General features: G+C 59.7%; 1 protein-coding gene across 2 annotated transcripts; it reads right to left on the bottom strand.

The window, feature by feature from the left end:
- Positions 1 to 2,587: 2,587 nt before the first annotated feature.
- On the bottom strand, positions 2,588 to 18,685 carry PRPF31 (pre-mRNA processing factor 31). Of its 2 annotated transcripts, none has more exons than XM_047790398.1 (14): positions 18,604 to 18,685; positions 15,275 to 15,466; positions 15,124 to 15,184; positions 12,841 to 12,924; positions 12,201 to 12,298; positions 11,516 to 11,622; positions 10,037 to 10,206; positions 8,000 to 8,157; positions 6,682 to 6,771; positions 5,004 to 5,131; positions 4,854 to 4,926; positions 4,095 to 4,223; positions 3,905 to 4,003; positions 2,588 to 2,965 (listed from the first exon to the last, which is right to left on the bottom strand). In XM_047790398.1, exons 2-14 carry the CDS (start codon positions 15,449 to 15,451, stop codon positions 2,840 to 2,842), a joined length of 1,500 nt encoding a protein of 499 aa, XP_047646354.1. In that variant the 5' UTR covers positions 15,452 to 15,466; positions 18,604 to 18,685; the 3' UTR covers positions 2,588 to 2,839. The 2 variants fall into 2 exon arrangements, with proteins under 2 accessions (XP_047646354.1, XP_047646355.1); XM_047790399.1 differs by lacking the exon at positions 18,604 to 18,685 and adding an exon at positions 18,416 to 18,572.
- Between the last annotated feature and the right edge of the window lie 20 nt (positions 18,686 to 18,705).

Genomic DNA, 18,705 nt, shown 5'->3' with positions numbered 1-18,705 from the left:
TGGTTATTTGAGACGCCCCCTCCGGATTTTTGAATGCCCAGCGCTTAGCAACCGTTTGCATTGAATGAACACACGGATGAACACGGGGAATGACTTGCGGTTGAGGCTTGCAAAGTACTGGTGCTTTACTATCCGGGAGGCGTTTGCCCTGGGTCACACAGTCAAGACGGCAAGTCAGACATGCTCATCTCCTTTAGGTGGAGGAAAGTGAGGTAAATCGCAGGGAGATGCATGGGCGGTCCTGCATCAGAGTCGCCCACTGCAGGCAGACCATCCTTGTAAAAATGCATTGTTCTTGGGCCCACACAGACCTGGGGAATAAAGCCCAGGGATCTGCATTTTCACAAACTTCCTGGGTGATTATTAATGATGCAGCAAAGTCCTGTTACTCAAAGTGTGGTCTCTGGATGGAGCAGTGCTTTTTAGATGTCTCAGGAGTCGCTCGGAGATTTGTCAAGTGCAGATTCTGCGGTTCTAACAGATTCCCAGGTGACGCTGATACCCACAGTTCACATTTTTTAAGTAGCAAGGGCCCAGGGCAGTTGTTCACAAACTTAGCTGCACACGAGAATCACCTGAGGGCTGAAAAAAAAATCCAGATACCCAGGCCTTGCCCTAGACTGATTACATCAGAGTTTCTTGGGAAGGGAACCAGACATGAGTGATTAAAGACCCCGGAGTTGATTCCAACACGCAGCTCATCTGATAGGGAATTTTCTAGTGGTTTTCAAAGTGGGGTCCCTGCATCCAGCAACATCACCACCACCGGGGAAGTGGTTAGAAATGCACCGCTTTGAGTCCCGCCATAGACCAACTTGGTCAGACACTCTGGGCTCTGAAACCCAGTTCGAGAGTCCTTCCAGGCAATTCTGAAGCATATTAACCTTTGAAAAACTCCAAGGGTATGCAGAACGGTAGGGCCAGGTGACAGATTCCTTCTGGAAACTCCCACCTCCCTGTCCCTGGCCTCCTGTTAGATTCCTTCTGGCCAGGGGAGATGGGGACTCTGAAGAGCTGTGCACAGACTGCCCTTCCCTGGCACACGCATAGGCAGAGATCGGCAAAGGTGGTCACTTTTTTTTTTTTTGTCTTTTAGGGCCGCACCTGTAGCATATGGAGGTTCTAAGGCTAGGGGTCGAATCGGAGCTGTAGCTGCCGGCCTACACCACAGCCACACCAGATCTGAGCCGCATCTGCGACCTACACCACAGCTCACGGCAACACCAGATCCTTAGCCCACTGAGTGAGGCCAGGGATCGAACCTGCATCCTCATGCATGCTAGGCAGGTTCAGTAAGCACTGAGCCATGACGGGAACTCCCAAAGGTGGGTCACTTCTAAGCAAGGCTGATTTAAAAGTTCAGGGATAAACCTGGGGAATGAGCTGTGTGACCTGGGGTAATTTGGCCATTAGAAAGAACCTCCTAGGAGTTCCCGTCGTGGCTCAGTGGTAATGAACCCGACTGTATCCATGAAGATTTGGGTTTGATCCCTGGTCCCATTCAGTGGGTTGCTGCGGCTATGGTGTAGGCTGGCAACTGCAGCTCTGATTTGACCCTTAGCCTGGGGACTCCCATATGCTGTGGGTGCAGCCCTGGAAACCTCCCCCCCCCAAAAAAAAAGAAAGAATGCATGAAACTCCCAGGTATGCAGACTCTTTCAGGTGAGGGAAGGGAGAAATTGAGAGAGGGCCACTGCAGTCCAGAGACAAAGCCCTGGGCTGAGGGAGGGACTGGGGTCCAGAGATACACAGAATCCCAGGTGATGACAGGGGAGTCCCAGAGAGGTCTCAGGACCCAGTGTGCCAGAAAGAGACCCACAGAGAAGCCCAAGAGGCCTCACTCCCCACAGGGCTGGTTCTGGCCTGTGTGCCCACCTCCTGGGCAACTAAAAGAAGTCCTGGGAGTTCCCTGGTGGCGCAGCGGGTGAAGGATCTGGTGTTCTCACTGCTGTGGCTCATGGCACAGGTTCGATCCCAGGCCCAGGAACTCCCACGTGCCATAGATGCAACCAAAAAAAAAAAAATGAGAAAGAGAAGTGCCAACCTCCAAGGTAAGAGCCCACTGGGAAACCCAGATTCCAGCACAGGTAGACAGGCGCCCCCGGCAGCACTCTGCTTTTAGGGCAGAGAGCCTGTCTGCCCCACCCCAGCCCCGGCCTGGCACACCAGGGTGGGAGGGGGAGTTCTTGGCAAACATTAGACAGAAATAACAGCAGTGCCCCGTCACAGGGCCCTGACGGTGCGCCCAGTGCTAAGTGCTGTCCTATGCAGCATACGCAAGTCCCCAGTGCTTGCGGGTGCGTCCGGTGGTGTCAGTCTGGAAGCCTGGAAGGCAGAGGCCAGCCGCCCAAGATGCCACGACCACCCAGGGGGCCTGCGTTGAAAGCTGGGGCTCTCAGCAGCCACACTGCTTTGGTGCCAGAACCACTGAGGTTCTCTAACGGGGCCTGGACGTGGAGAGGGTGGTTCTCTTCCTGGGATCACATGACCGGGACTCCACGGGGTCTGAGCTTTGTCCCCCAAACCCTGCAGCTCTGACTCCTCAGTGGCCCAGGTGTTTGACAAACGATCACTCGCCAAGGACAGGTCCTGATGATGTGCTTTTAATCGCACTTTCCCCCCTTTCCCAGTTAAAAAGGACGCGTGATGAAGCCTGGCTCTGGTGTCTGAGGGAGGCGGCGATCTCCGTGCTTGGGGGCTGGGCCTCCTGACATCCCAGCACCGGCGACGGCCTGGCGGCTCTCCCTGCCACCACCTCCCAGCCCCATCCTGACCCCTTCAGAAAGGGAGGGGGGGGCTCTGTGTCCCTTCAGCGGGCAACCACCCAGGGTGCCGCCCCTCAGGTGGACATGATGCCGCTTTTCTCGCTCTTGACCTTGAGGAACTCGGCCATGCTGGAGAAATACTTCTGGTTGGCCTCAGCCACCTTCTTCTCCGCTGCCTGTGGGTTCACGATCTCCAGGCCCTGGACAGTGAGGGAGATGGGCTGGGGTGGGGAGACGGCCTGGCCCCTGACAACGTCCCCCCCACCCCTTCTCACTGGTCCTTGGGCTCTGGGTGAACGTGAGGACAGTCCCCAGGTCCCCAGGTCGACACTGACACTGTGTGGGTCGCAGTGAGGGGCGGGGGGGCCTGGGCATCTGAATTTCTAACAAGTTCCCCAGGTGATTTTAAAAATACCACCATTTGAGAAAAGCCGGTCCTGTTCAGTTCCTGAATGAGGAAACAGTCCTGGGAGTAAATGGCCTGCCTGCACTCCCAGCACAGATCACACCAACCCTCCGAGGATTCTGCCACCGGTTCGGGGCCCCACACGTGGCAGGCTTGGCTCCGAATGATCCTCCTAGGGGCCTTCCCTGGGGGTCCCCTCTCCCTCCTTTTTCTCCCCAGAACATCTCCGCTTCCAACAGACTATGCATCTTATTTATCTGTCCCCTGCTGCCCCATAAGCCCCATAAGGGCAAGACTCCCTGTCTCCTGTGGCTCCATCCCAGCGCCTGCAGTAGGGCTCGGAATTTAGCAGGCACTCTCTCAGCAGTGAATGAGCTGTCACTCCTCACGCTCATGCTCCGTGGGACACAGGGGCCCTGCCTGCTGGGCAAGTAAACCCAGGTGTGGACAGGTGAGGGACGTGCACTGGCGGCTGGGCTGGGATCCGACCCTTCTCACGTGCGGCGCCAAGGTGGCCCCAACCACCCGGTCCCCTGAAGGTGAGGACCCAGGCCTGAGGGAGGGGCTGAGCCTGCTCGAGGTCAGAGACTAACTGGGCCCTGGTGACCTCGCTGTGTGTCGGCAAGGGAGCTGCACCCTTTGGGGGCTTCCGTGGTGCCCTGGGCCCCAGCGCATGCTCATTTTGTAGGCAAGGAAGCTGAGGCCAAGGAGGAGAAGGGAGTGGAGCCGGTACCTGGAGCGGGGTGAAGGCCACGCTGGAGGCGGTCCCCGAGGAGCGGTCTCGGATGGTGGACTTTCCGCCGTACACCACGCTCTGCTTCTGCAGGGTCCGCTGTGGGAGGGCAGGGAAAGCAGGGCCGGCTGGGGTCAGGGCCCGAGCACCGGTGGCTGCCCCACCCTGACCCCTCGGGGCCCCACCGTACCTGCAGTGTCTTGGAGATCCTGGCTTTGGTGGCCTCGTTCACCTGCGTCTGCCGCACCCGCCCGCTGCCCGATTTGCCCAGGTGGCCGAGGCTGAAGCCCAGGTCCTCCTGGTAGGCGTCCTCCTCGATCTGGGGGTGGGGGCATCCTGGGGTCAGCCAGCTCCTCAGCCAGCTAGATCCCCGGCATTCACCCCAGCAGTTGCTCCCCTGGGCACCTCCTCAGGTACCCGGGAGAGGGGCCGTGTGTGTGTGTCTGTGTGTGTAGTGTCTATCAAGAACCAAAATAGGCTTCACTGATCAAATAGCATTTTAGCTGGTTCTTGCAGCATCAGTAGCGTGACGCGTGGGTGACAGAGCCTGGCAGGGAAGCCCTTCGGACAGCAGGGCAGGGGAAGGAGGAAGGGGAGGAACGAGCCTGGGAGGTGGATGCGAAGCCCCAGGGTGAGGGGCCGATGCTGAGAGAGAAGCAGATCTGTGTGAAGCCAGGTGGATGGGGTGGGAAGAGACTGGAGGCCAGGGGACCAGGGCAGAGACTGAGGGGTGGCCCCAGATCTGAGAGGAAGGGATGCAGTGGAGGGTGGAGACTGGAGGCCAGGGGACCAGGGCAGAGACTGGGGGTGGCCCCAGATCTGAGGAGAAGGGATGCGGAGGAGGGTGGAGGGAGGAGGGAGGGGGAACCAGGGCAGAGACTGGGGGTAGCCCCGATCTGAGGGGAAGGGATGCGGGGGGAGGGGGGCCCTGAGGGCCTCGCAGGCTGACCTCCCCGAAGCTCATGCGGTTGGCCTGCTTGCGGATCTCGGTCAGCCCCAGCCGCTCCTTCATCTTGCGGTACCTGTGGAGGGGCAGGAGGTCAGCTGGGAGGGGGCGAGCCCGTCCCCTCACCCTGGCCTGCCAGTCCCCGGGCCCCACCTTCGGCCGCCTCGCTTCTTGCGCTGCCCGTCCAGGGGCGCAGGCAGCGGCTTCACCTGCTTCACGGGCGGCGGCTCCTGCCACTTGTCGAACTTGCGCTCGATCTCGTCCTTGAGCTCGTAGCCCACCTGGGGAAGACGAGGCGGGGGTCCTGCGGCTGTTCCGGGGCGCCCTCCCTCCTCCAGGGGCCACCCCCACCCGGAGCCAGCCCTGAAGGCCCTGGCCCCTGGGGCTGCGTCTTGTGCTCAGACCTCTCCTCTCAGCGCTGTGCCCACAGGCAACTGCCCAGGCAGAACTGCCGCGCCCCCTCCCCAGCCTCCGGCCAGCTCTGCTCAGGTCCAGAGGCAGCGATGCCCTGGCCTCCGTCCACCTCTGAGCATCCCACCGGGCTCTTCCTGCAGGAGGGACCCCAAGTTGGCCCCCTCTCGGCGCCTTCGCCAAAGCCAGGCTCTCGCGAGAGCGCACTATCCTGCCAGCCTCCGCTCCCCGGGGCCCACCGTGCTCCAGCCCCAGGGCCTGGGCCTGACCGTTCCCTCCACTTGAGACACCCTTCCCCCAGGCTCCACGGGACTCCCAGCTGACGGCACTCAGGTCTAGGCTAAACCCTCGCCTCCTCGGAGAAGCCCTCCCTGACGTGTGGTTAGTCAGTCCAACCTCCCCAGCCTCTGCTCAGCACCACTGGACACACAGCAGATCGGCCTGCGTCTCCTCGCCCCGCCTCCAACGGGAATGGAAACGTCGCGGGGCAGAGCTTCTGTCTGCGGGTGCACTGCTGGACCCTGGCATCCAGACCGGGGGTCAGAGAGAGCGAGACCAAACCCCTGAACGCTGTGCCAGGCCGGGAGCCTGGGAGACGAAGGTGCACAAGACAGAAACACCTACCCTCGCAGAACAAGTGTGCCAAGGAGGCGAGGTTGCTGGAATGGGTACTGAAGAGTGACAGTGCTGGTGGAGGGCAAGGACCCCCATGTCGTAGGCCAAGCAATGCCTCCCCCGCCCCCAAAGGTGTCTGTGAGCCACTCTCTGGTCCTTGTGAACTGTCACCTCGCCCGGGCCAGGGATCAAACCCCAGCCACAGCAGCCACCCCAGGATCCTTAACCCACTGCACTACAAGGGAACTCATTTGATTTTATGAGCGGCCATGTGATTAAGTTAAGGATCCTGAAATGGGGAGGTGCCCTAGATGGCCCGATCCTGGGGGGTCCCAGGGGCCCAGTGTAATCCCTGGGACCTCAAAGGAGTCGGAGGCGTGAAGACATACGCAGAGTCAGGCAGAGGCAGGAAGGTGCCACACTGGCTTCGGAGAGGGAGGCAAGTGCCACGAGCCGAGGGGTGCAGGTGGCCTGTGGAAGCTGGAAAAGGCGGCGGAGCAACCCTCCGAGGACACAATTCTGCCGACACCGTGACCTCGGCCCAGTGAACCACCACGGACTCCGGACCCACGGAACTTTAAGTCAGTAGCCCTGTGACGCTTTAGGCCACTAGGCCGAGCAGTGACGGGAAACTAGTACAGCAGGGGCAGGGGAAGTGGACCTGGGGGTGGGTGAGGGCACAAATACTCCCACCTCCACCGTCAGGACAGCGCAGAGGGGGTGGGTGGGGGGGGGTCCTCTCATCACAGCTCCCCCCACCCCCACCAGACCGCAGACATGCAGACAGACACCAGCTGCCCCTCACCTTCCCCTCCGCGCTCTCGTGGAAACTGTCCACGCGGGCTGCCAGCGTGCACTTGGCAGCCACCAACCGGGCCGCTTTCCGCCGGAGATCCTGGAGCAACGACAGAGAGGCAGAGTCAGCGTGAAGATACAATCAGATCACAGCCGTTTCCAGAACTCCTGCCGCCACGGGCTCCGTTTCCCGCACCAGCTTTTTGTCTTCACTGCTGTCGTTACTGGAATAACGTGTAACAATAGCAAAATGTCGCGGTCGGTGTCTCCTCTCAGCCACCTTCCCATCTGCCCAGACGACAGAGGTGCATTACCACAGGGGCAAGACGATGAAATACTGAGAAAACATGTTACAATTAAAATAAGTAAATGAATAAAATCAAATAAGAGTTGCCTTGTGGTGCAGTGGGTTCAGGACCCAGTGTAGCTGCTGTGGTGCAGTGGGTTAAGAATCCTGGGGCAGCTGCTGTGGCATGGGTTTGATCCCTGGCCCAGGAACTTCTGCATGCTGCAGGAGCAGCCAAAATGTATTTTAAAATATTTTTAAAAAATCCATCAGTGTATCTGAAAGGCAGGGGCCGGAGCTCTGAGAAATACCAAGATGGTACACGAGCCCCCAAGTCCCAGTTAGCAATGATAGGAGCCAGCAGCCAGTGCAGCGGAGAAATGAACCCCACCCGGAGAGGCCTGGCCTTGGCCCTGGCTCCTGGGCGTCCTGGTGGGGGCCCTGGCTAAGCTAGCGTGCAGCCCTATGTTTCAGGGTGGGGTCTCTCACCAGGCAACCCCATCTCTGCCTGAGCCAGGTAGAGACGGAGGCCCGAGGCCCCGCTGGGCGTCCTGGTGGCGACTATGTCCTGTCTCAGGCGGTGCCTGTTCGGTGCTTCCAGACCCTGCCCTCACGCTTCTCCCTGGCTGGTGTTCGTCTGGGTTCCCACGCCGTGATGAACCTGGATCAGCTCGAGGTGAGCTTTGCAAGCCCTTCTGGGGGTCACTGAACCTGACCATGGCCTTGGGAACCCCGATCTCATGCTTCCATCACTTTGGATGTGTGAGGCCTGACCTCAGAGTGTTTCTCGTATGACTGAGTCCACATCGCGGCCCCTGAAGCAGGTTCGCTCCCCCAGCTTCCAGACGGGGAGGCCAAGGCTCAGCACTCAGGCCTCTCGCCCAGCTGCAAAGTGGCGCGGCCAGCATCCCAAACTGGCACATCAGCTGTGGCATCCTTAACCCATGTGGGGCATCCTCCAGGGTTCCACGCACCGGGGAGCCCCGAGCCCTGGGGAGCTGCCCTGTGGGGCACGGCAGGTGCGGCGGGGCTGGGGGCTCACCGGGGGCAGGGACTGCACGATGTCGCTGTGGTAGATGTAGCCGGTGTGTGGCAGCACCGAGGTGGACGAGAAGCCGGACAGCGTCTTGCGCTGGGCGCCGAGCAGCATGATGTTGCAGGCGGGCATCTTGGAGAGGTTGGTCAGGCCACCGGCCACGCCTGTGCAGGAGGGCGGGAGTCAGAAGGCAGGTGGGGGCGGGGGGGGGGGCCACGTGCGGGGGTCACTGTATTGGAGCCTAGGCGGCCCCGCCAGGGAGGGCCAGGTGTCCCACTCCAGGGGGCATTCGGAGGCGGCTCAGAGAAGTGAAGCAACTGGCCCAACAGGAACCTGACCCCAGAGCCTGCAAAGCTGCGGGGGGGGGCCTCCCCCCACCCCGCTCTGTGCTTGAGAGCGGTTTTCACCACACCGGGAGCACGTGCCCACACGGCCCAGTGTGACACGGCCTCTGGGTCCCCTGGAGCGTCTGCAGGCATGGGGGATGGGAAGAGGAGCGGTGGGTAACATGTTCTCCCTCTGATGGGGACCACTGTGGGCGGGGCCCTGTGCTGGGGGTTTCTGAGGATGCGGCCCACTGTCTCATCCAACACGTGAATCCTCGAAATAAGCCTCCAACGCCCGTGCGGGAACAGAACAGCGCCCCACGGTCACTGACGCCGCAAGCCACAGAAGCTGTGCCTGAATACAGCCAAGGGGACTCGGCAGGGCCCTGAGAAGGGGAGACTGTCCTGCAGGACCCGGGAGGCTCAGTGTCACCACAGGGTCCTTGACGGCAGGAGAGAAGGGCAGAGTCAGAAGGGATGGTCAGGATGGAGGAGCCCCCCCCCCCAGCCAAGGAGGGCAGGTGCCTCTGGACGCTGGAAAAGGCAGGGATGCGGCTTCCTCCCTCCCCACCCCCCACCCGGGGACCAGCCCTCCCTCCCCACCCCTTCATTTTAGCCCGGTGAGGCCCCTGGTGGACGTGTGACCTCCACAACGGTCGGGTGGTAAACTGCACTGTTTAAGCCTCTTGGTCTGGGGTCGTCTGTTACAGCAGCAACAGGAAGCTGGCACACCCTCCAGTCACCACTGGGGACACTGAGGCACGTGACAGCATTTACCCAAAGATTGAGGTCAGTGTGGGGGAAGCAGGATCCACACCTGAATTTGTCCTGCCCTGAAATCACTACCTCTTCTTTTTTCGGCTGTGTCCGCAGCATCAGAAACTCCCAGGTCAGGGATGGAACCCGAGCCACAGCAGTGACAAAGCCAGATCCCTAACCCGTGAGGCCACCAGGGAACTCCAACCACTGCTTCTCTCTATGCTGCAACTCTGCATGCATTTGTCCCCCTTGTGTGGGCTGAACCAAGTCCCCTACTGAAGTCCCAACCCTCCCCTCCCCACACTTCAGAACGTGACTATGTTTGGAGGGAGGGCCCTTGAAGAGGATGCAGGTGAACTGATGTCACAGGACGGGCCCTGATCCAATAGGGTTAATGCCCTTACGGGAGGAGACTAGGACAGAGCCGCCCATGGAGGGCAGACCACGCGAGGACGCAGCAAGGAGGTGGCATCTGCGGGAGGAGGCAGTGCTGCTGACACCTGAGCTGGCTCCCAGCCCCCAGACGGTGGGAGCAATCTCGGTGCAGGGGCTTGACCCCCTGGCTGCGGGGCCAGGAGCCCGAGCAGGTGCTGAGACTGCGGAGCCCCCAGGGATGAAGGGAACCCGCTCGTTAGTCCCAACACACTGCGGGGACCAGCGCCACCATCTGCTTCTACACCGAGGCTCAGAGCTGCCTTGACTACTGCCGGCGGCCCCGTGGGTCCAAGGCACAGCTGGGAGCCGCCCGGACGCCCTGGCCTTTCCAGCGGCTGCACCGCCTCCCTCCTTGGCAGCCCGTCTGGCCCCAGCTCTGCTGGGCACTCAGGGGCCACCTGGCTCAGGGCCGCCCTCCTCTCTCTGCGGGGGCCCCCGGGCCAGAGCCCAGTTTAGAGAAAGGGGCGTGGCTTCTGCAAGGTCACAAGCCGGGAGACCGCCCCTGCCCAGGGCTGGCTCTCACCCATGATCTTGGCGGCGGTGGAGGCGCCGATGATGATGGAGAGGTTGGGCGCGATGAAGGACATCCGCGACTCCACGTACTCGTAGATGCGGTGCTTGGAGGCGTTGAGCTCCAGCGCCATGTCGCAGGCCTCCTCCAACCGCTCCAGCTCCTCGTCCGACAGCTGCTGCCTGCGGTGGGGGGATGGGGGTGTGGCTGAGACCCCCCCACACACACCTCCTGGGGGGTCCTGTCTGCCTGGTGTGGGAGCCCCGGCCTCCCAGGGGTGTGCAGCTTCTGGACAAGTCCCACTGGCCCCGAGGGCTGGAGGCAAGGGCTGCCGGGAATCAGTTCTCAGGGGCACCAGCCTCGCGGCCTGGGCGGTGGCCTGGTCCTGCCCATGCGGGTCCACCTGGCCAAGGCCATGCTAGAGGCAGAACCTCTGCGGGGCTCCCTCTTCCTGAAACACCCTCCCCCGAGCTCGCCCTCATCCTGCAGGTCTCGGCCTTGCTGACCAGCCAGGCCCACCCTCCCAGGGCCTCCCTCAGAGCACGGCCACCAGCTGCCATCACCCTGCCTGTTCAGGGCCTCTCCGTTTCCCGTCGACTTCCTGCGCTAGAGCTGCCCTGGGGGAGGGCCCCGCCCAGCTCTGGTGCTGGGTGAGCAGGGGCGAATGGAAGCGCATCCCTGCCATCTCACAGAGGGGACCCAGGGCCAGAGGGAGAAGGGGACAGGCCCAAGGCCACATGGCCGGTGAGGGAGCCCAGCCCTGGCCCCCCAAAGCCAAGCGGGATCCCTTCCCTCCCTCGGCTACCCCACCCATGCTGTGAGGTGCACAGGGCGCGGCTGTAGAGCTCAGGAGGGCTGCCATACTCAAGGTCACCCACTGGAGTGGTCAGCTATGGGCCCACTTGTCCCCTCTTCCCCAGGAGAGCGTGGTCCCTGCCTGAGGCCGAGTCCTCCAGGAAGCCACCCCAACCCAGTCGGGGAAGGTGCCCTTCTTCAGCACCCTCTGCACCCCTTCCCCCCCGCACCCTTTGCCCTTGACCTGTGCACATAGCTGCTTCCTCCCAGCTCTGCTTTGCTAAGTCCTCTGGCCCCAGTGCTCAAAACAGTGCCTGGTGTTGTGTCAGCATCTGCTCTGCGAACAAGACAGCCCGAGGGGTCTCCACCCCACGGGGCTCTGCGCTAAAGCACAGATGCCAGCAGGGCGGGGGAGACCCGGCTTTCGTCCTGCTCAGGGGACGGCATAGCAGAGACGGGCACTTCTACTCTGGGGTCTGCCCTCTGCCACACGGCCCTACGGGCGCGGGGGCAGGCTGGCTTCTCCCTGTCTGGGACGCCCCAGCCCCAGCCCCAGCCCAGCGCGGGGCCTGGCTCGCAGGAGATGCTCCGTAAACACACGTGGATCTGCAGTGAACGGTCCTCCTGAGATGGACACTGGGGCCACTGGGGCCCCGAGACCGTCGCTGCTGCCAGCCGGGCCCGCCGTGTACGCACCCCTGGGTGGTGGAGGCGGTGACGCTGACCACCATGATGGTGGCGTTGGTCAGGATCTGCTGCAGGTTCTCGTTGTTCTTGCACTTGTCCAGGCTGTTGCCCAGCTCCTGGGGGCGAGAGGCAGGAGAGGGGAGGCCCGGGGCTCAGGGATCTCTGGAACCTCTCAGGCCCCTGCTCTCGCCCGGCCTCTTCCAGGTCTGCATGCGGGGCGCTCCCCCCGCCTCCCCCCAGCTCCACGGCTTCACTGCCCACAGCTCAGCAGCGTGTGCCCTGGGCTGGCCGACCCGGAAATGGCCCCGCTGCCCGCATCCACTCAGATTGCTGGTCTGACCAAGACACTTCCCCGAAGGCAGATCCCTGCCACCGCCCTTCTCCGCTCCCGGACTCAGGGCAGCCTCTGCTGGGGTCCCCGCCTCCACCTGCCTGAGCTTCCCCTGGTGGCTCTCCCCTAAGACCAGGGCCTCAGAGGCCAGAGGGGACCCGACCCCTTCAACCTCGCCCCCTCACTCCCACTCGTTCCCCGAATGCTCGGGGGCCACTGGCATCTCGAGGTCTCTGTCCCCCACTCCCATCCTGCCTCCAGCTGAAAGCTGAGCGAGGGGAGCCTTTCCCCTAGACCCGGGGGCCCAAGAGCAGGGTCCTGCCTCCCCTTCATGCTGGTGGCATCAAGGCCCCCCCCACTCACCTTGACGGTGCGGATGTAATCCAGCGCATTGGGGACCAGAGACTCCAGCTCGGGGAATCGCTTTGAGTATTTGTCCCGGATGAACTTATGGATGATGTCTGAGGGGGAGAGGGAGGGGAGGGGCCCGTGAGGGGCGCGCAGGCTCCGCAGGCTCTCCCAGCATCCACCTCTCCTTCCTCCTTCAGTAAAGGACCCCCAGCTGCGGCTGGGCTCAGGGACACCCAGCACACAGGGCCCATTTCCTGCTGCCCTTCCTGCTGGATGCAGCCACGGGACTTAGTGCTGGTCCACAAGATGTGAGCTCACGCCACATGTGCGACTTCCAGCCACTCCCGCAAAGAGAGCAAGCCCTCCCTTCCTGCTCTGCTGGCGGGGATGGGAGGCGACAGCAGGAGGTGGACAGTCACCTGGTGCCAGGAAGTAGGCAGCAGATCAACAAGACAGAGAGAGCCTGGCCTCTACCCAGCCTTCACACGAGAGGAAGATGCGCGTCACATCTTCAGTGTTACAGCAGCTGAACCTGGGTTCGAGGTCTTGGGAGCAGGGCCCTGGGATCCCACGTGCCCCTCCCTTGGGGACGGGAAGGGGCCGTGGGGGACACGGCATGGGGCTGGCTCTGCTTGCCCTTCCCGGCACTCACTCAGCTCGTTCTCGATCTCCACTGTCAGGTTGTTGGCGTCCACGATGACCGGGTACTCGGGGGCCGCCTCCACCGGTCCCATCACTGTGAGGACGGGAAAGAGCCCAGGACGGCTAAGTGTCTGAGCCCCCACCTCCCCGATAGGTCCCACAGCCGGGAGATTGGGGGTGGGGCTGGAGGACAGCAGGAGGAGGGGGTGAGGGCAGAAACAAGGGGACAGGTTTGCGTGGCTGCAAACCTCTCATCTCTCCCCCCAGGCCCGTCTAGACGGGACCCTATCTCGCCCTAGAACAAAACCCTGGGGGCTCCCACACCCCTGAGGCGAACGGCCAAGCTCCCCAGCCAGAGGTGCAAGGCCTCCCGAGACTGGAAGCTCCGAGAGGACAAGCGCTGTGCTGTCGCCCTTGGCCGCACCCTGCGCCCGGCCACACTGGAGCTGCTCCACGGGCACCTGCCACCTCACTCCGGTCTGGGCTCTGCACCCTACCCGCCGCCTCCTCTCCTCACACCCTGGACTCTTCCAGCCCAGCCATTAAGGACAGACTACAGTGCCTGGACCACTCAGGGCTGCTTCCCTCTCCTCCGGGCCTTTGCACATGCTGTCCCTCCTGCCTGATACAGCCCCTCCTCGCATCTGTCTGTAGAACACTACCCAAACCTTAACAATTCCGACGATGGTGATGGTAGGCTTATCAGGGGCAGGAGGGACGGCAGTTGACACAAGACTTACAGAGACTTTCAGTGTGGGTGACAAGGCTCTAAGCATCTTCTAGGCATTGACTGAGCCGCAGCCACCCAGGGAGGGTGGTGCTAAATTAGAGGAGACACAGCAGGACAGAGCCAGCAGACGGCAGAGCTCGGGTCTGACCCGAGTCCACGTTCTTGACCCTGGCGCTCAAAGGCCTCTGTGCCGAGACTCAGAAGGCACCCAAGGAGGGTCAGGTGTCCCTGTGCTTCCACCACACCCAGCAGTCATGAGCCACCCAGTTTCGAGATGCTTCATGTCGCTGAGTGTGGGATCGGATCTGACCGAATCCAGGAAATGATGCTCCACGGCTCTCTGGACGGAGAAGCCCCCCGCCAGGCACTCCAACCCCACAGCGTCTGGTGCTTCTTCGGCCTCTCAACCACCAGGGATGCCCGAGGTTTTGCACGAGCAGCTCTTTCCCTGGGATCCCGTCCCCGTTTTTGGCCTGACCTGCGTACTCATGCTTCAAAGCCCAGTTCGGACACCAGGTCCTCCCTGACCGAGGCGGCTCCCAAGTGTCCTGAGCGCCCCTCATCCCAGCAGGCACCTTGTGCTGGTAGCTGTCAGCTCCTGTGCATTCGAAGGGCTGAGCCCACTCAGGCCCCAGGCTAAAGGAGGGAGGCAACAAGTGCGAATCGCCCTGAGACTCTGCTCTGACCCAGCGCGCCCGCACCCAAAACCTCCCTTGGCTTCCACTGGAGCCCCGGCTTGACGGGAAACAGGACTGTCCTCAGAGCTGAACCCGCAGGAGACGACCCCGTCTGCCCCGAGCAGAAGCGAGGAGAGATTTTACGTGATGCTCTAATAGTTTTTAGGGCTACTTTTCTGCATTTTCGTGGGCACTTTCTATTTACCAGAAGATACCAACTGTCCATCCACAGCAGCGCTGTCCCCCCACCTCAGGTAAACTTAAAGAAAAAAGTATGTTGACAGAGTTCCCGTCATAAGCGCAGTGGAATCGAATCTGACTAGGAACCATGAGGTTGTGGGTTCGATCCCTGGTCTTGCTCAGTGGGTGAAGGATCCAGCATTGCTGTGAGCTGTGGTGTAGGTCGCAGATGCGGCTCAGATCCTGCGTCGCTGTGGCTCTGGTGTAGGCTTGCGACTGTAGCTCCGATTTGACCCATAGCCTGGGAACCTCCACATGCCATGGGTGGGGCCCTAAAAAAAATAAAAGAAGAAAAAAAAGAAAAAAGTACGTTGACTTAAAAAATTTACAAAATAACAAAGTAAATAATAAGAGATGTGGTAAAACCTTGTAACTGAGCATGTGAGTCCATAAAGTCTGGGAAGCCTTGAGCTAAATCCTATCGCAATTAGTCAGCGCTCAGCACAGAGCAGGTACTGAAGAGGCGTCACCTGCCTTTATAATGCGACTCACTCTTGGGAGGGAAGGGGTCCGGCTGGGAGAAGAGGGCTCTGGCAGCGGGTGAGAGAGAGCCAACGAGCAGCAAAAGGGCTGAGGGGCCCTGCTGGAGAAGAGTGTGTGTGGGGGGTGTTGGAGAAGAGCGGGGAGGGCTGTGGAGGGGGGTTACCTTCCGCGGCGTCAGCCTGCTTGCTGATGTACTCCTCAATCTTCAGCATGATCTCAGCAAACTGCTCAGGGAGGAAGAGGGTCAGAAGCCAGGACTCGCCGGGAAGGAGCTACTGGCCGTGTCACCCCGCCCTCCCAGGAGCTCCTCTCACCATCTTGCTGTCCCACAGCTTGGCGATGCTCTTGACCGAGTCCCCGGAGAGATCCAGCTGCGTCTCCTCCTGCACATCCTCGATCGCCGGCTCCTCCTCCTCCTCCCCATAGCTTCCTCCTTCCTCCTCCTCTGCCGCCTCCTCGAGGTCAGCCAGGAGCTCGTCCGCCAGCGACATGCCGAGGCCTGTGGGCTGGAGAGCACGGTTCCCCCTCATCACGGCGAGGGCCTCCCCCGCCAGAAGGCCCGGGTCCTTGATGGGCCCCGCTGGCCGGCAAGCTCCGCAAGAACGGGGACATTCACTTGCTTTGTTCTCCAGCTCCTAACTGCGCCTGGCACACAGCAGGTGCCCAGGAAATACCTCCCAGACCCAGAGGGTCTCCGGTCTCAACTTCCTCTGCCCACCCTCCTCACCCTCACTTCACGGGCAGGACACGGCACAGCCTCACTCCGCCACCTCGCTAGGACGAAAGATACTCCCTCCGCTTGGCGGGTGCGCCTCTCCACACATCCTTTTCTCTCCGGCTGTAGCGGGTGCCCCTCCTCACCACGTGTGGGCCCCAAACGGGTGACAGATGTCCTAAACCGGCGGGGCCTACCATATCTAGAGCCCCCAAGCCGATCACCTCGGGCCCCGGGCAGCTCTTCATTGACCCCAGGTGCTGCGCGATCCGTCGTGTTTTCTGTGAGCCCCACGCAGTGGAAAAGGTTGGGAAGCACTGCTCAATGAGGCACAGTCCCCACCACAATCTGGCCTCCCAAGGCTTCTTTTGTTCTTTTTAATAAGAAACCTCTCCCTCTTTCTGGATTTTTCCTCTTTCCAAAAGACAAACAGGCAGCAAACACCCATGTCCAGAGAGGCGAAGTGGGTGACCTAAGTGAGTGAGGTCTGCTGGGGGCTGGGCCCAGGGAGGAGAGAAGCCTGGAGAACCAGGGATTATGTCCAGTGTAAAGGCTGTAGACACGCCCAGCGAGTGGCAACGTGGGCTCCAGGCTGCCAGCTTTTCTGATTTCTTTCAAGAAAAGTAAGAAGTTCTGGATCTTCATTCCTCCCAGTTTGAACAGTTTCTTCCTTTTCTTTTTTGGCTGCCCCATGGCATATGGAGATCCTGGGCCAGGCATTAGAGCTGAGCCACAGCTCTGACCTAAGCCACAGCTGTAGCAACACCAGGTCCTTTAACCCACTGTGCCAGGCCAGGGATTGAACCTTCATCCTGAGCTGCAGAGATGCTTCCGATCCCCACAACGCCACAGTGGCAACTCCTGAAAAGTTTCATTTTCATTATTTATTTACTTACTTACTTGGCCATGCCCACAGCATAGCAAAGTTCCCGGGCCAGGGATCCAACCAGAGCCATAGCAGTGACAACACCAGGTACTTAACCTATTGAGCTACAAGGGAACTCCTCTTAAAAACAAAAAAACAAATAGGAGTTCTCATTGTGGCTCAGTGGTTAATAAACCGGACTAGTATCCATGAGGATGCAGGTTCGATTCCTGGCCTCTACCAGTGGGTTCAGGATCCAGCGGTGCTGTGAGCTGTGGTGTAGATCGCAGACCTGGCTCATATCCCATGTGGGTGTGGTTGTGGTACAGCTGTAGCTGCTATTCAACCCCTAGCCCGGAAACCTCCACATGCCTCGGGTGCAGCACTAAAGAGCAAAAAAACCCCAAAACAAAAACAAATCACCGCAGTACAAGCCCAAACAAAATGATTACAGGAAAGATTTGGCTGCTGAGCTGCTGGTTTAGGACCTCTGGCTGTTCAGTTGCCTCTGAGATGTCTCCCCTCATAATCTCCCATCTCCCCAAGATGGAATGTCCCCTTAATACTCACTTCTAGTTATAGGACACAGATTTTCCTGGTAAACGCACCTATGTTATTTCACACACAACTTTTTCTAAAACTCTCACTTTCAGTTGAGGAACTCTTCCCTTACAGAATATAATCCACTCTCCGAATATAAGACTCAAGTATCTCTCTCTATTTTTTTTTGGGGGGGGGTGTCTTTTTTTAGGGCTGCACGTGTGGCATATGAAGGTTCCCAGGCTGAGGGTCGAATTGGAGCTACAGCTGCCAGCCTACACCGCACCGAAGCAACGCCAGATCCAAACTGCATCTGCGACCTACACTACAGCTCCTGGCAATGCCGGATCCTTAACCCACTGAGTGAGGCCAGGGATCGAACCTGCATCCTCATGAATGCTAGTCAGATTCCTTTCCGCTGAGCCACGATGGGAACTCCACAAGTATCTCTTCTTATCCTGTTTCCTCACTAAACTAAGCAAAACCAGGGACGTCTCTATATCTCCACCAACTAGCAGAATATCTACCATATACTAGGTATTCAAGAAATAATCGGCAGGGAGTTTCCTCTGGTTGCAGTAGGTTAGGTAACCAGCGTTGCCACAACTGCGTGGCTCAGATCGATCCCTGGCCTTATGTCACCGGTGCAGCCAAAAAAAAAAAGAAAGAAAGAAAAGAAAGGAAGGAAGGAGAAAGTAAGAAAGATTCAGTAAATAAGTGAATGAACAACTTTATGTAATCCTTATACCTACCTCATTATGGTCTCCTCTCTCTGAGTCTCTGAATATATAACTTTTTCATCCCTAAAGTAGGGACAGAGATGCTATTTCCTGCACCGTGGATCTTCTCCGACACCAAGGCTAGAGCCTAACCCGCTGTTATACATCTTATGAACCCTTTGTTCGCTTCAACACTTAGGAGGCTCTAAATGTCTAACATTTTGTTTAATACCCATCTTCCCCATCAAGAGAAAATTCCAATGAAAATAGGCACTAAGTCCGTACTCTTCATTGCGCGCTACTCCCACTGCCCAGCTCAGCACCTGGCACGTAGCAGGTACCACGTGCAGCACCTGGTACGTAGCAGGTACCACATCCTCGCTGGATTCCAGCCATCCTCTCCAGCCGCAGCCCCCGCCACTAGTCCTTCTCACATTTTTTCTTTCACCAACTTCTTCCCCTCACTTTAACCGGCTCAACACCTTCCTCATCCTTCGGTTCTCATTCTACATTCTGCACCCCACTCCAGAGTGCCTAGGTTGCTTGGTGAACATCCCGCGCGCCCTGTGTGGACCCTAAGGCGCTTCACACGTTGGTGATTTTTTTAAGTAATTACCTGTTTAATCCTGTCTCCCCAGGCACCATGGAAAGCGCTAAGGGGGCTGAGAAAATTTTTTTGGCCCCAAAGCCGTAACACTGTAGGAGCATATGAGGCCTCTGGGTAGTCGGTCGACACTTTCACACTTCCTCCTCTAGACCCAGGAACCCGACCTCCCGCCCTCCTCTCGGCCCCATCACACTCACCTCTTTCCCTCTCGCAGAACCGTTCCTAGGAAATAGGCGTTCCAACAGCGGTCGACGCTCACTGATGACGTCTTATCCTTGCGCCGTCGTCGAGGCAAAGCT

This window comes from Phacochoerus africanus, chromosome 8 (assembly GCF_016906955.1).
Source record: "Phacochoerus africanus isolate WHEZ1 chromosome 8, ROS_Pafr_v1, whole genome shotgun sequence".
In the NCBI taxonomy this organism is placed as follows: Eukaryota; Metazoa; Chordata; class Mammalia; order Artiodactyla; family Suidae; genus Phacochoerus; species Phacochoerus africanus.
The sequence above is the reverse complement of the archived record's forward strand: the minus strand, read 5'-3'. Positions and strand labels throughout refer to the sequence as shown.

What these genes read in the sequence shown, in the direction of transcription:
- PRPF31 (XM_047790398.1), bottom strand. Translation starts at nt 15,451, where the DNA reads ATGTCGCTGGCGGACGAGCTCCTGGCTGACCTCGAGGAGGCGGCAGAG. An exon ending in AGCTGTGGGACAGCAAGATG is followed by an intron (nt 15,185 to 15,274) that starts GTGAGAGGAGCT and finishes CTCCCTGAGCAG; the next exon opens with TTTGCTGAGATCATGCTGAA. An exon ending in ACCGCCTCCACCACCCAGGG is followed by an intron (nt 10,207 to 11,515) that starts GTGCGTACACGG and finishes CCCCCACCGCAG; the next exon opens with GCAGCAGCTGTCGGACGAGG.